The following is a 14,547-nucleotide window of genomic DNA, read 5'->3' on the forward strand; positions in this document are numbered from 1 at the left end:
AAAAAAAAAAAAAGGGAAAGAAAAGAAAAGAAAAGAAAAGAAAAGCTCGTGTCCTTCAGAACGTTTAACAGAAAACCAAGAAGTATCACACACGCCATTTACAAGTCGTAATACATATATGATGAGTCACACTAACCACTTGTACCTTCAGAATTCTTAAGGCAATAGCTAACCACAAACCCTCTTTGATTGCCCACAACTCTGCCATATTACTGCCATTGGTGAAGACACGTTTAACAAAGGCTGCGAAGGAACATCCATAATCTTAATGACCCCTCCTGTACCTGCAAGACGATTAGGTAGGTGTAGATTGGGAGCAGTTTAAGCGCTGATAAAACCCTCTCAAAACCTTAATGAATATCCGATGGCCCATCCCATCCACACATCAATTGAGCAACTTGCTTTTCTTCTCAATTTGGAATTTGAATTACGATCAAAGCAAAAAGTCACAAGTCTACTTACCACACCATTAATCCGTTGTGGGCGATACCATATATACTATTAGCTAGCATCGTCTGAAAACAAAGACCATCGTCTGTAATAAAAATAAAAATGAGTCCATCATCTCTGTTTGTCTCTTCAACGACACAATAAGAATCAAGAAGAAGAAAAAAAAGGAAAGAACAAGAAAAGCAAAATGAAGGCTGCTTACTCGAGGATGATGCCCATGATACTGAAAATAGCCTCATCATTACCTCTATCTCTCTCCTCTCGTCAAATGGAATCACTTTCTGCAATCTCTGATACTTTTCTACCTTCAATCGACCTCTGCAACACAACTAATAACAACATTTCGACCCATGACGACAATGATTCTATTCACAACTTCTACAAAACCTCAGCTTCCATGGCTAAAACGCCTCAAAATGTAAGTGTGTATTATGCGGACTTCTTTTTTTTTCTGAAGCATGATATGCGGACTTATTGTGTGTTAATTTCTCTAACACACAAATTTCAGTTGCATACCGTACCTTTTCTTAATCGTATGTTACAGTGTCTACGTTACTATAGTCTAAAATAGTCATTTTCAGACTGCTAGTCTTTATTAATTTTCTTACTCTTGATTTTTAAATTATTTTTTTTACTCTTGATTTTTAACACTTGTGGTGTGGCAGATTGGATTAGCAATCACAGAGAAATTTGCGCATCCAGCGTTGGGAATGTTGAGATTCGCTCTTTGGATGCTGTCGACCAATTTAGGAACGTTGATATTTTGTGGGAGATTGAGTTTGAAGAAGGAATTCCCATACTTTCAGAAGTTTTCGGCGGTGAGTCCGGAGATCCGAGAGGAGATATTAAGAGAATGGTCAATGAGTTATTTCTATCTACTCAGGATGCTCTTCAATTCCACCAAGTATCTCACTCTATTGTTCTTCTTCACTCAGGTAGATATTTTTTTTCCCAATATCATTTTTCATTTAATTACCATAACCCTAAATTAATTAATCCACTTAGTTATCCTCACTTCTCATCATTGGGATGATCAGTTACTCCTCACTCGGATTCAAAAAAATAGATTTGTTTAGCGTAAAAAAGAATAATAAGAAAACCAATCATTTAAGTCATTTTTGCATATTTTTCCAAATTCATTCTTGAAATAAAAGTGGTCCTCTTAATATTTAAAGAGAAAAATAGAAAAATGTTGTAGTATCGATTAGGTTAAAGCAAGAGATAGAGATAAAGATAAAGAAGGAGAACAACTTCTTATTTGATAAAGAGGCATCAGAGATTACATAATACAATGTTCTTTATATATAGGAAATGGAAAACCTAATCATCTAATGGACCGCACATCCATGGGCCACAGGCCCTATAACACTCCCCCTTGTGCGGTTCAATAACAAAGATTTATACATAGTACTTCACATATAGTGCTTTGAATGTAGTTCTTCAAATGTCGTCCTCTTCTTGATGACGTGTGCCGAAATCAATCGCCTCATTAAAACTTTGACAAGGGAAACCCCAGTGGGATAAAACCTTGGTAAAACTCTTCACATGTAGTACTTCACATGTTGTCACGTACTTTACATGTAGTTCATCACATGTAATACGATTTTCAAAGATCGTCGAGTCTAAGTTAATTGCCTCGTTAAAACTTCGCCAGGAAAAACCCAGAGGGACATAGATGGACTCGAATATGTTGCCTCATTAAAACCTTGACAAGGAAAACCCATTGGGGAAAAACCTTGACGAAGGGAAAAGAGTACAACGTGACAGATGCAAGTAAAGGTGATCATTTGCAGGTGATCACTTTGTTCCGTCGAAGTTGACTAATTGCTTCACAAATCCTAAGGAGGAAAATCCTCGTGGGAAAGACAATAGCCTTAGTTGGGAAATTACTTCCCGATGTTTGTTGTTGTCCCATTAAAAACCTTTCCGAGTAACAAAACCTTGTGGGAAAAGCAACCTCGGTGAAGGAAAATAGTTCAACACACCATTAGATGCTCCCTCGGATGTTAGACAATTTTCATTAGTCTAATACAGTCAAAAGGAGTTTATCACACTTTACTTTGGTGAATTGAATGTTTATAAGACCCTGTTGTTGATTCTGGAAGTTACGTTGCTTAACAGACTATCGCGTTTCATTTCTTTGATTCAGATATTTTCAATAATATCAACGCGATCTTTATGTCTTCAACGTTCAACATACTTGATGCTTTTAGTATTGTCTCGCTAAAAACCTTGTCGAGTAACAAAAACTCTTTGGGAAAAACTATTCTCGACTGAAGGGAAAAAGAGTACAACACAGCTTCAATTTCGAAGTAAATTATGTCGACATCATATCCTTGGATCCTCCCCCTGATGTCGGCATCTCCCCCTGATTACTTTCAGAGTTGTTCCTGATATTTCCTTTAGTCATGTATTTTTCAAAACTGAATATCGGTAATGACTTAGAAAATAGTCTACCATATCTCCACCTGATTACTTTTGTTGGAGAAGAGATCATTGTTCCTTTATAATCAACAACCTTTGGATTGCAGTTTCGTTAGCATTCCGTTTTATGTCTTTGCATGGATAAAAACAAATTTATGTCAATGGTTACTTTTAAGCACATGATTACATTCACTATACCATTCCAATGACGTTGCGATGGCGCTGAGCTATATCTAGCTAACTAACAAGTTCATTGAGGATGTAACATTTGGTCGAGTATATTATGCTAAGTACAATAACGCGTCTATTATACTTAGATAAGGAAAGTTCATATCTCGACCCAACTTCTTCATCTTCCTTTAGACGAATTGGTCATTTATGTACATTTGAAACTCGACTAATCGTGGGAGTGCTAGAAGCATGCACGTCCTTGTTAATTTTCCTGACAATGGACATATGCAAACTGGTGGAATAATATACCACAAGCTCGGTCATCTAGTTTAGGACATAGATAAGATCAAGATTTCCCAGGATTTTCATCTCAAATTCATATTTTAAATAGCTTGTAAGATTTCTTATTCCGTTAAGAGTACTTATCATGTCCATACCGTCGACATAGATAGCTATAATACTGAATCAGGAACTTATTTAATACGCATGGCACGAAACCTTACTTGTTTATCCCTTCCCAATCAAATAGTCATTTAGACGGGTATACCACATCCGCCTGATTGTTTAAATCAATAAGTGAGTGTTCCAGTGTAACTGCAAACACACTCCGTGGTTTAGAGTCATTCGACTTGGGAAGTAAAAGGCCATCATGCATTTTTGCAAATATCTTTGATCCTAAATCTCCAGAGATATAACCAGATCTACTATGTTTCAAGTTCTTTTGAAACTACTAAGCAAAGTAATTAACTGAACATTATGATGTTCAAAAGAGTAAGTGATCCAGGGATTTGTGAGAAACCTCGCGCCACAAGGTGATTCTTTATACTTTAAGACTGCTTTCTTCTCATTATGATTTGTGACAAATTAATCATGTATGTCCAATAGGCTTTACACTTGGTTGGTTAGCACTACCACACCAAATACTTGTATATTTGTCAAAGAACTAAGTTCTACCTGGATTGCTTAGGCCAAATATGCCATTTATTTGAAATTAATCAAAATAAAGCATAGTTCGATCTCATTGTGCTCTACTTATGGAGCAACTATTTATGGATTATATCATCATTGTGCACGCATGATCCTTCCATTGACTCATGTGCATTCTCATAATCCGTCAGGATTTCATTGTTCTCTAGAATCATTTAAAACTTCGGAGCTTCCTCCAGTTTGATTCATGGACATATTCAGAGACAATCTTATGAGATTATTTCTTATGATATAAATAAGTTGTTCCTTACTCACCTACTTCCTTTCTAGGTGAGAATTGATCGAACCAAGTGCTCTCTCCAACTTCCTTTATTGAGCCACGGCCTCAACCACACTTCCACTGAGTGTAGTTGCAACACCTTAGTCTATGGTGTATATCCCATATTGAGGATTTGTAACTTTGCAGGTAGGTTTGCAGCTGGTATGTGTGATCTCATCACTTTAGCAACATCAGTGTACATTCTGAAAATCGAATATTCTTTATCACTTCACATTTACATTTGTGGAGTACAAGAATCAATATGAGACACAGTGGGAACACACCACGACAATTCCTGTTGTTCCGTTAATTAGAAAATACTTTTTCTTATCTCCCCCTAACTATGGGAAGACTGTCTCATTAAATTGATAACCCGCAAATCTAGCGGTAAGAGATCTCCTGCCAAAAGTTTTAAAATGCGGAATTGTTAGGAACTTATTCCCAACATAACTACTTAACAGTTTTGAAGACCCATCATAGTACGATGTGGAGTTGTAATGGCACATATACAGTGCAACCAAAAATGCGTAAGAACACGAATGTCAGGCTTAAATCCAGTTACCAACTGGTACGCAGAAAAGGTTGACTAATATTGGGTTCTAAAAACGAATTAAGTAAGATGCGTATAATATTGCATATCCCAAAAGCAATAAAAGATATTTTGGTACGCATAACCTATTCCTTAGGCACCATCTGTAACCTTTGATGGTAGCCTCTGCGAGACCATTGGATATAAGATGCTCTATATTAATCCTATTAGACATGCAATATTCATCAAGTCCTTTTGATGTAAATTCTCTAGCATTAATAAGGGTGGTGAGCCTTTGCATTTTGTATTGTGTAATATGTGCTAGGAGTTTTTAAACGCAAATTTCTTGGGAACTATAACTAGTTCAAAATGTCAGAACATTCACCAGAGCCATAAGTCACTTTAATGGTCCGCATTCTGCATGAATATTTTTTCTAAATTTCACCTTATTTTCTCTATAATATGGATTGTTTTCCATTTGCTTCTTAGGATGGTCTCGGTCCTATTTTACTTAAGACTTTGTAAAATGAGTGATATGCTTTCTTACTTAAAAGCACAATGGGAACGGGGGGTTGTGCATCTAGTATTTTATAAAACACTTGTTGAGATATGCCGTCACTTCGCATTTTGTAAATCTTTTTTCCATTGTCTGGTTCACTCAAATAAAGTGATGTACGTTTGAGTCCTTTCAAAATGATCATCATGTCACAACCAAAGTAGCTTTATAGTTGTGCCAAAGTCTGTATGAGTCAATACCCAATATTTCATTCTCGGGGTCAATATGGATTCAATATCCAAATATTAGTGATTTACATTTCACCAAATCGACTCATAAATTTCTCTAAGAATATGCTTCCTTCCATATTCATTAAAGGTTATAAAAGATGCAATCAATTACATCCTCATCACTCTGAGGTTCCACATGATATCCATTTGCATGGGTTTCTTTGGAATTTAACAAGGTGTGATTATCTCTCGGTACATGTAGAGATTTTGTGACGTCTTTGTTCTATCTTGAAAACAAATTTTGAGCAATGCTGCGCTCGATGATCCAACCCTCATAGTCACATTATAAGAAAATAATTCAACAACTAGTTTAAATTCCTTAAGCTGGTGAAAGGAAAACCATTATCTGTTAGACATTGAGTCTTGAGATATTAAATAAGTGGTGTGGCCTTATTAGTAACAAAAGTGAGATTCAACTCAAGTACTTTAGAGTGAATATATGTTACGTTTCAGGGAGGATGATATATTTTTCATCCGGATATACCTCAAGTGCTATAGAGAATTTATGTCTCGAGGGAATGATGTACTTTTCATTCCATAAGCACAAACATTGGATCTAATTCAAATAAAAAGTCAATTGGCCAGGTAAAGTTCTTCTTGTCATTAGAGTTGATGTCTAAAGTATGACCTTTCCAGTGGAAATTGGTTGCTACTATGGTACCCGCATTGCATTGCTTGTACCAATACCGGTAAGAAGATTCATTCCCAACTCCTTTCACATGCTTCACTTGTGTTAGTACGTCTATCCCTCATTACTTCGGGGTTCTTATTATTTCCAATTATTCTACGATTAACTTAATTTGAGAAACTTCTTCATCTCAACGGGTCAAGAGAATCTCATTTTGAATGTCAACCATTTACTTTAGGTTGAATAGTCTACTAAAGACAGTGAATCTCTTGTTGATACTTTAACATATACTGGTTCATTAGTTTATGGAAGAAGTAAAAAAAAATGGAAGAGGGAGAAAAAAAATCTGAGTCATATCACTTTTTGTGAGTTTTCCCACAAAAATTGGGATGCATATGTTCAGAAAGACAAGGGAATATGTAGCTCTACCTTTTAGACAGTGCGTTACCATTGGCATAAAGTTGTATGAGGGAATATATTCCTTATTATTTTTCAAAGAAATGATTTCCACCTCAAATGCACAATAATGATGCTCAAGTACTTCTGAGTCCAAAATGTCATTTTTGCGTCGAGTTAGGTCCACTGGAAAAATACCTTACTAAAAAAAATCATAACCCGATTAAGGGCCAAATTATGATGATCCAGTTAGTAGTGTTAACCCGTTAAGGTCATAACGTGTTCAAGGCCCATGGAAAGTTACATGCCCATTCAAAAAAAGAGGCAATAATGCAGTTTAATGTTTTGGTTTCACATGAATTAAAACAAACAATTGAATGACATCATTTTTAAATAAGTGTGATATTTATACCAAATAATTATAATTATTTTTCTAATTGTATTGCATGTGCATGAATGTATTAGTGGAAATTAAATATTATCTCTATTTGACTTTGCATGAATGCATGGATATATTTTAATTATTATTATTTTAATTGTATTTGCATGTGCATGAATGTATTTGTGGAAACTAAATAGTTATCCCTATATTTGACTTTGCATGAATGCATGGATACATTTTAATTATATTTGCATGTGCATGAATGTATTTATGGAAACTAAATAAATATCCCTATGTTTGACTTTGCATGAATGCATGAATATATTTTAGTTATTATTATTTTAATTGTATTTGCATGTGCATGAATGTATTTGTGGAAACTAAATAATTATCTTTATATTTGACTTTGCATTATTGCATGAATATATTTTAATATTTTATTAATCTTTTTTATGAGTGGAATATAATTATGGATATTATATAGTAATTAATATTAATTAATTCATTTTTATTTATTTATTTTTTCAATTTGGTAAGTTCAAATTGGATAGTAATTAACATTATTTCATTTTTTTGTGAGAAACTAAATAGTCTAGCTAAAATGATAGATGTTTCATTATAATAATGCAGACGTTACGGAAATTTACAAAAGGAAATTACGGAACATAAAAGTGAAATTTCATAACATTTTTCGTAAAATGGAAAGAAATGAAAACAGTACAAAATTATACAGCATATCATCAAATTCTATTATGGTATACTTAGTAATCATAGATCAAGAATCCCATTCAATTAATCATAAAATGAAACAACCAAATGCTCAAAAAAATGAATCGTCACCAACAAAATGCATACACACAGAACACTAAAACAATCGACTTATTTTTCTTACTTTCTTTAAAAAAAATTATTTATTTTTAAATATCTTTAAATATAAAAATAAAATAAAATAAAAATAAATAAATATAAGGCACTATATTCATCATAGCAAAGTTGATCACAAACAACATAGAATCTTAGAGTATCATACGTCACTACATCTTATGATTCATAAAAAAGAATGGACCACTTAAGGTTAATTAACAGACGAAAAATCTATAGGAGAAATAAACAAGTGTTGAGATAATTAGGTTCTAATAGTATACTACTATGCCCAATAAATTAAACCAAATCAACCAATCAAAATGGTTCAAACAAATCATGATATTTATATATTCACAGTCTCATACCACACGACATCATACATATCATGGATGATAATCAAGTAAAAACACAACATGATGATTTTATAGATAAAAAAAAATTATCAGCATCATGTACAACATATACATCAAATAGTCATGGCCGACAAACCAATCATTTAATTAAAAAAAAGGTAAAAAGAAAAATAAGACTTGCACCAACCAAAATTCATTAACATTAAACGGTGAAAAAACTCACAACCCAGTCGCCTGATTCACAGAGATAAAAAAAAATTGTGTCGATATATACCTTACGATCCTAAGGAATAACAGGAAGAATCAGAACATAAAATCCAACTTTAGCTCGACAAATCAAATCAACAGATTTCCTTTGGCGTGAGTACAAATCAGCAGATTCCCTTTGTCCCATCTTTCACCCATTAACGTCACAGATTTCCTTTCATCATTAGTACAAATCAAATCAACATATTTCCTTTTCCCCATAAATTAAATTAAATCAAATCTGCCACAATGAAAGGAAGAAAAACACTTAGCTTGACGATGATTCCATAACTGCGACGATGTAAATCCGAGCACCATTTTTTTTTGAACAACTTGTATTCATCATCCATGTAGAAAAAAAATATCAATCGATCCCATATAGCTCCGCGGTATAGCTTCGTGCATGATAACGTTTTGTAGTATCGATTAGGTTAAAGCAAGAGATAGAGATAAAGATAGAGAAGGAGAAGAACTTCTTATTTGATAAAGAGGCATCAGAGATTACATAATACACTGTTCTTTATATATAGGAAAGGGAAAACCTAGTCATCTAATGGACTGCACATCCATGGGTCACAGGCCCTATAACAAAATGAAAAATGTTCCCCAAATTTGTTAAGAAATAGAAATGTGGTCTCTAACCTAGTTAGCAATTCGGGGTACGAGTAATAGTTCAGAACGTCATACGTACGGGAATTATATGGATTTGGATAGGTCGGATTCGGTCAAAAATCCGGTCAACGGTTCGTTGTTCGGACAGTAGTTCGGAACGGCATATGTACGTGCATATTCGTTTTATAAATGTGAGTTCGGGACTTAAAATTCGGCTTACATATATGATAAATTGATAAGTATTATGACCTTATTACGAGACTAATTTTATTTGTATATGATTTATAAGATGGAAACAAATATTTTAGCGTGATTATTTAATAAGAAGTAAATAATTTAATCGCATAAATGTATTATAAAACGAATTTATAGACTTTTAAACAAAAATCAACACATAAAACACTGGTTAAACAACTACCAATAGAAAATTTTAACTGAATAATTGTATTTAAATATAAAGTATATACAAAATCAAACAAAAACCAATCAACAAAACTCTGGTTAGAGAGTTATCTATGAGAGTTCTAGTTCGGAAATATCATTCGGATTCGATCAGTTCGGATACGTTCGCAAATCATTGGTGAGGTCCATATAATCCGCGAACTAGGTTCGGAATTCAAATAGTTCGAAAATATCATTCGGATACGTTCGCGGATCATTCCGGAATGATTCGAAAAATTACTAACCAGGGTCTCTAATATGAAACTAATAAAGTTACAATATTTAAGACGAGGGAATAGTTGGTTACTCTAAATTAGTAACAACTAACAACGTACTGGATTGAATTAATTTCAATTAATGAGTTATATTAAAGTCATCGAATCGTGTGACCGAATACTGAATTCATGATTATTAGTTGGGAAATGAAACTGAAACTATAAATGGAATGAATTAAATAGATTTGCCTGAGTAATAATTGGTTGATTTGTACTTCTAAACCTACATTAATTCATAAATTACTATCAGACTTTTCCTGTACATGGAACTGAAAGTACTTGCCTGTCCAACTCATAATGGAAGTAACCTCCAGTCCAGTATTCAGCTCTTGATGAGGCTTTTAATAAGCGGTCTACAAAGGTCACATCTGTTCCCTACATTTATTTGAATTGCCATCGCCAAGAAATATGTACACCAATACTCACATGGCCACATAAGATGGTCCAGTGCCCGGTTCTTTTGGTAGTTGATTAATTTCTGCCATGTAGATAAAATGCAAACCTTCGATTTTCACCGTGTGATCCCTAAATCCGATATATAAATAATTCTAAATGATGTCTGGTGCATTTTTCTTCCCCACAGATCGACGAGAACAATGAGAACCAGTCATGGAAAGCAATGGACTACTGTGGACCAGACCCGGAATTCTTAAAGCACACTAAAGAACCAAGTGGAGGAAATAACAAAAAAGATTGCATAGATGATGATGACGAAAAAAACTTGTTTGGTCCTCTCTATAGAGGAATCCTTCGTCCAAAACATAGCCTCACTGGAACTCTAAAACAATCTGGCTTCCCTTTCCATATTCACGATTCCTCTTCTCGTGCTGTGACCATTCCATGTGATGTAGTGATCATAGGTTCAGGATCTGGAGGAGGTGTTGTTGCAGGTGTTCTCGCCAAATCCGGCTATAAAGTGTTTGTTTTAGAAAAAGGAGACTACTTTGCAAGATCAACACTGTCACTACTCGAAGGACCCAGCATGAGTCAAATGTACCAAGGTAGTGGATTGCTTGCTACCGAGGATCTTGGTGTTGTCCTCCTTGCTGGCTCCACTGTTGGTGGAGGCTCTGCCGTCAACTGGTCCGCTTCAATCAGGACACCACAACACGTTATGAATGAATGGTGCAGTCGACATGAGCTTGAATTGTTCAACAGCAAGTTATATAGAGAAGCAATGGATGCTGTATGTGATAGAATGGGAGTTCAATCGTGTGCTCACGAAGAAGGATTCAACAATGCAGTTCTAAGAAAAGGCTGCCTTGAAATGGGTTACCCGGTAAATGATATTCCAAGAAACTCCACACCTGATCATTACTGTGGATGGTGTACTTTTGGTTGCAAGGACGGCAAGAAGAAAGGCACGGCAGAGACATGGCTTGTCGACATGATGGATTCTGGTAATGGTCTGATTTTACCAATGTGTGAGGCCAAGAAGATCTTATATGAGAGAAAGAAAGGTAGGAATCGAGACACGGCAACTGGGGTTGCTTTTGAATTTGATAATGGCCATCAAAAAGAAGTTCATGAGGTGCAAGCAAAGGTGGTAGTGGTTGCTGGGGGCGCAATGGGAACCCCGGTGCTCTTTAAAAAAAGTGGACTAAAGAATCCCAACATTGGAAAACACCTGCATCTTCATCCGGTAGCAATGGCGTGGGGATATTTCCCTCCTGAAACGCCACTTCTCAGTGATGTCTGGCCAGAAAAAGAAAAAAGGAGTTATGAAGGCGGTATAATGACAGCTATGTCTACGGTTGTTGCAGATTTTAACAAGACGGGATATGGTGCAGTGATACAGACTCCAGCATTGCACCCAGGTATGTTTGCGGCACTGACTCCATGGGTATCAGGAGTCGACTTTAGACAGAGAATGTGCAAGTTTTCCAGGACTGCACATATATTTGCCTTGGCAAGAGATGAAGGGTCGGGAGAGGTAAAGTCAATGAACACTCTGTGGTACAAGATGGACCAAAGAGATGAACAGAAGCTAAAGAGGGGGACGGAGAAGATGCTGAGAATACTAGTGGCGGCCGGGGCTGAAGAAATTGGAACACATCATTGTGAAGGGAAAAGGTTGAAAGTGAAGGGAGTGAGTTGGCATGAGTTGCAGAGATTCATAAAGGACGAAAGTGAGAAGGGAGTGACGGAACTGGTTAGGCCGATTAGTTCTGCACATCAAATGGGGAGTTGTAGAATGGGAGTGGAGGCAAGCGAATCAGTGGTGGATCAAAGAGGGGAGACTTGGGAGGTGGAGGGACTGTATGTGGCTGATTCTAGTGTGTTTCCTACTGCATTAGGTGTGAACCCCATGGTGACTGTTCAAGCCATTGCTTACTGCACTGCACATTCAATTCTTGAGGTTCTAGGGAGGAAGAAAGAGAGATACCTATATTAATACTCCTCTAAACATAAAGTAAGCAGTACTCGGAACTAGTAAGGTCGGCACTCTGATCTAATCCGACTCAACCAGCTTGAGTTTGAATATTCTACTCTTATGCACACATATACCTGACAAGTGGTTGGAGTGAGGGCCAATATAACTTCTTATTAAAACAAACCCTAAAATCGTTTGGGATGAACTCCACAACCTAGCAAACCCTAGATCCTCTTGTTGTCTCCATGTATTCTCAAGTGTATTCTGTGTTATTTTTGAGTATGTAATGCTCCACCTTTTGAATAAAAACTAAATAAAAATATTTTTCTTGTGCGGGTTTCAGAGAAGTACCGACTACCGATACAAACACAAAACGCGGATACGTATAAATTAGTTGGGTTTTGTTATCTTGTGCACCCATGCACAAGATAAAAGTCAATCATTGGATTGGAAATTGAAAAAACAAATAAAATATAAGAGAGATAGTGCTTCTTTGCATTGGAAAATGTAATTGTAGAGAGAAGTTTAAAAATCCATGAATATTTGCATTCTCCAATGCAAAGAAGCACTATCTCTCTTATATTTTATTTCTTTTCTCAATTTCCCTAAAAGGTTAACTTCGAGGCTACAAATATACATGAAAAAAGTTAAGAATCGAGATATTAATATACATAGAGCCTCATATAGGTTCAACAAACAACCTCTCTCCTAAAATAAGCTTCAACGAAAACCCTAATATTTTGAGCGCCTCTATGCTCGTTTCACTCGAGAATAAAATGTTTCTCTAATTCGATGTTGAATATCAGTTGCAAGAGATAGAGTTTCAATTTAGCCACTTTTAATTTATGGGACACTGTGTTTCAATGGTATATGGCATTAAGTTATGTAAATTAAAGAAGAACAAATGAGTACCTTCAATAAAGATATTGCTTTATCAATAACATAGTGAGAAAGCACGCGCAAATTTTGTGGATGATAATAGGTGATCATCTTGGGTTGTCAATCCACGAACTAAAAATTAGAGCTCACACCAAATTTGTTGAAGACAACAAAAGATGGTTTAAGCATGATGAGTATTATCAATTTTACAAGATTCATGTGCAGGGATTTTATTTTGATTAAGTAATATGTAATGCAATTGCGGTTAATTTTTAATTGAATGTTGGAACTTTAATAAAATGTAAAACTAGTTCCGATTTGAACATTAATTTAAAGATAGGTTTCGTCAATAAAAACAAAAAGATTACATTAGAAATATTTAAATTAAATTACATCCATAAACTATCTATTTTCCTGACCATTTCCTCCCTCACCATTAAAGATTGAATTGGTCATGCTTTCTGGATCAAGAGTGTTGTTCAACATATTCAGAGATTGAGCCGGTTTGAGACTGACTTGGAGGTTGAGTCTCTTCAGAATCGTCAAAACCTTGAAAAACAACAGGTTCACTCGGGCAGATGGGAACACGATAGACATATTGAAATATATGAGGTTGAAATGCGTGAAATGCTGACGTGGTTGAGGCAATTGGAGTAAATAGAGTAGATTTTATAAGTGCTTCAATGCTCAAGCAACCACCAGGAGCCATAGTGTCAGTTGGAAATTGGTTAAACAAACCTCCAGTAGTTGTTTCCATGTCCATGACTTCATCACCTCCACGTACTTGAGTATCTAACACCATATTTGGAGTAAAACTATCTACCACTATATTATCTATAAAACGACTTCTCAAACTTCTTTCACTTCCATGACTTCGTTGAGTTGAACCACCAAGACTCGTACCTCTACCACCAGAACGTGTACCTCTACCACCAGGACTCGAGCTTACACTGAGAATCGTACTTGTAGCACTATGACTTGTACCTATACCATTGTGACTTGTACCTGTACCACCATGACCGGAATATCATGGAGTACTCATCTCAAATATCATTTTTTCCTCACTATTTGTATCTCACTAAAGTGGAATCTCTGAAATCCATGTAGTAGATCATGATAATCATTCAACTAGTTCTAATACTGCTCCGGTGTAGCATCTACCCCAAGTATGGATAAGCCCGTTCAAGTGCATTAGGAACAATCAGTACACTAACAATATCTCCGGACATATATAAAGTCTCTACGTCCCAAGAAAATGGTGGCACAGTTGACGATGAACCCGCTTGACTAGGATATGAAAATGTGTCGCCCATCTCTGGTGCAGGTTGGGAAGGAAGATACTCATCCCTAAGTCGCATCCTACATAAAGATGGGTAATCTATCCGACCTAAATTTTACAGATGTATAACAATATTGGGATTGAAAATAGTGTTAAAGCCAATAAAGGTAATCATTTCTAGAACTCGACTCCTGGATCAAATTTTTAGCTTG

The 14,547-nt window shown here is 35.6% G+C and overlaps 1 protein-coding gene across 1 annotated transcript; it reads left to right on the forward strand.

Annotated features, from left to right (window-relative positions):
• The first annotated feature begins 539 nt into the window (after window positions 1-539).
• On the forward strand, window positions 540-12,501 carry LOC113297461 (long-chain-alcohol oxidase FAO4A-like). The gene is made up of 3 exons (XM_026545938.1): window positions 540-868; window positions 1,116-1,385; window positions 10,387-12,501. The coding sequence occupies exons 1-3, from the start codon at window positions 638-640 to the stop codon at window positions 12,196-12,198; spliced, it is 2,313 nt and encodes a 770-aa protein (XP_026401723.1). The 5' UTR covers window positions 540-637; the 3' UTR covers window positions 12,199-12,501.
• Window positions 12,502-14,547: the final 2,046 nt, after the last annotated feature.

This window comes from Papaver somniferum, chromosome 7 (assembly GCF_003573695.1).
Source record: "Papaver somniferum cultivar HN1 chromosome 7, ASM357369v1, whole genome shotgun sequence".
Lineage (NCBI taxonomy): Eukaryota > Viridiplantae > Streptophyta > Magnoliopsida > Ranunculales > Papaveraceae > Papaver > Papaver somniferum.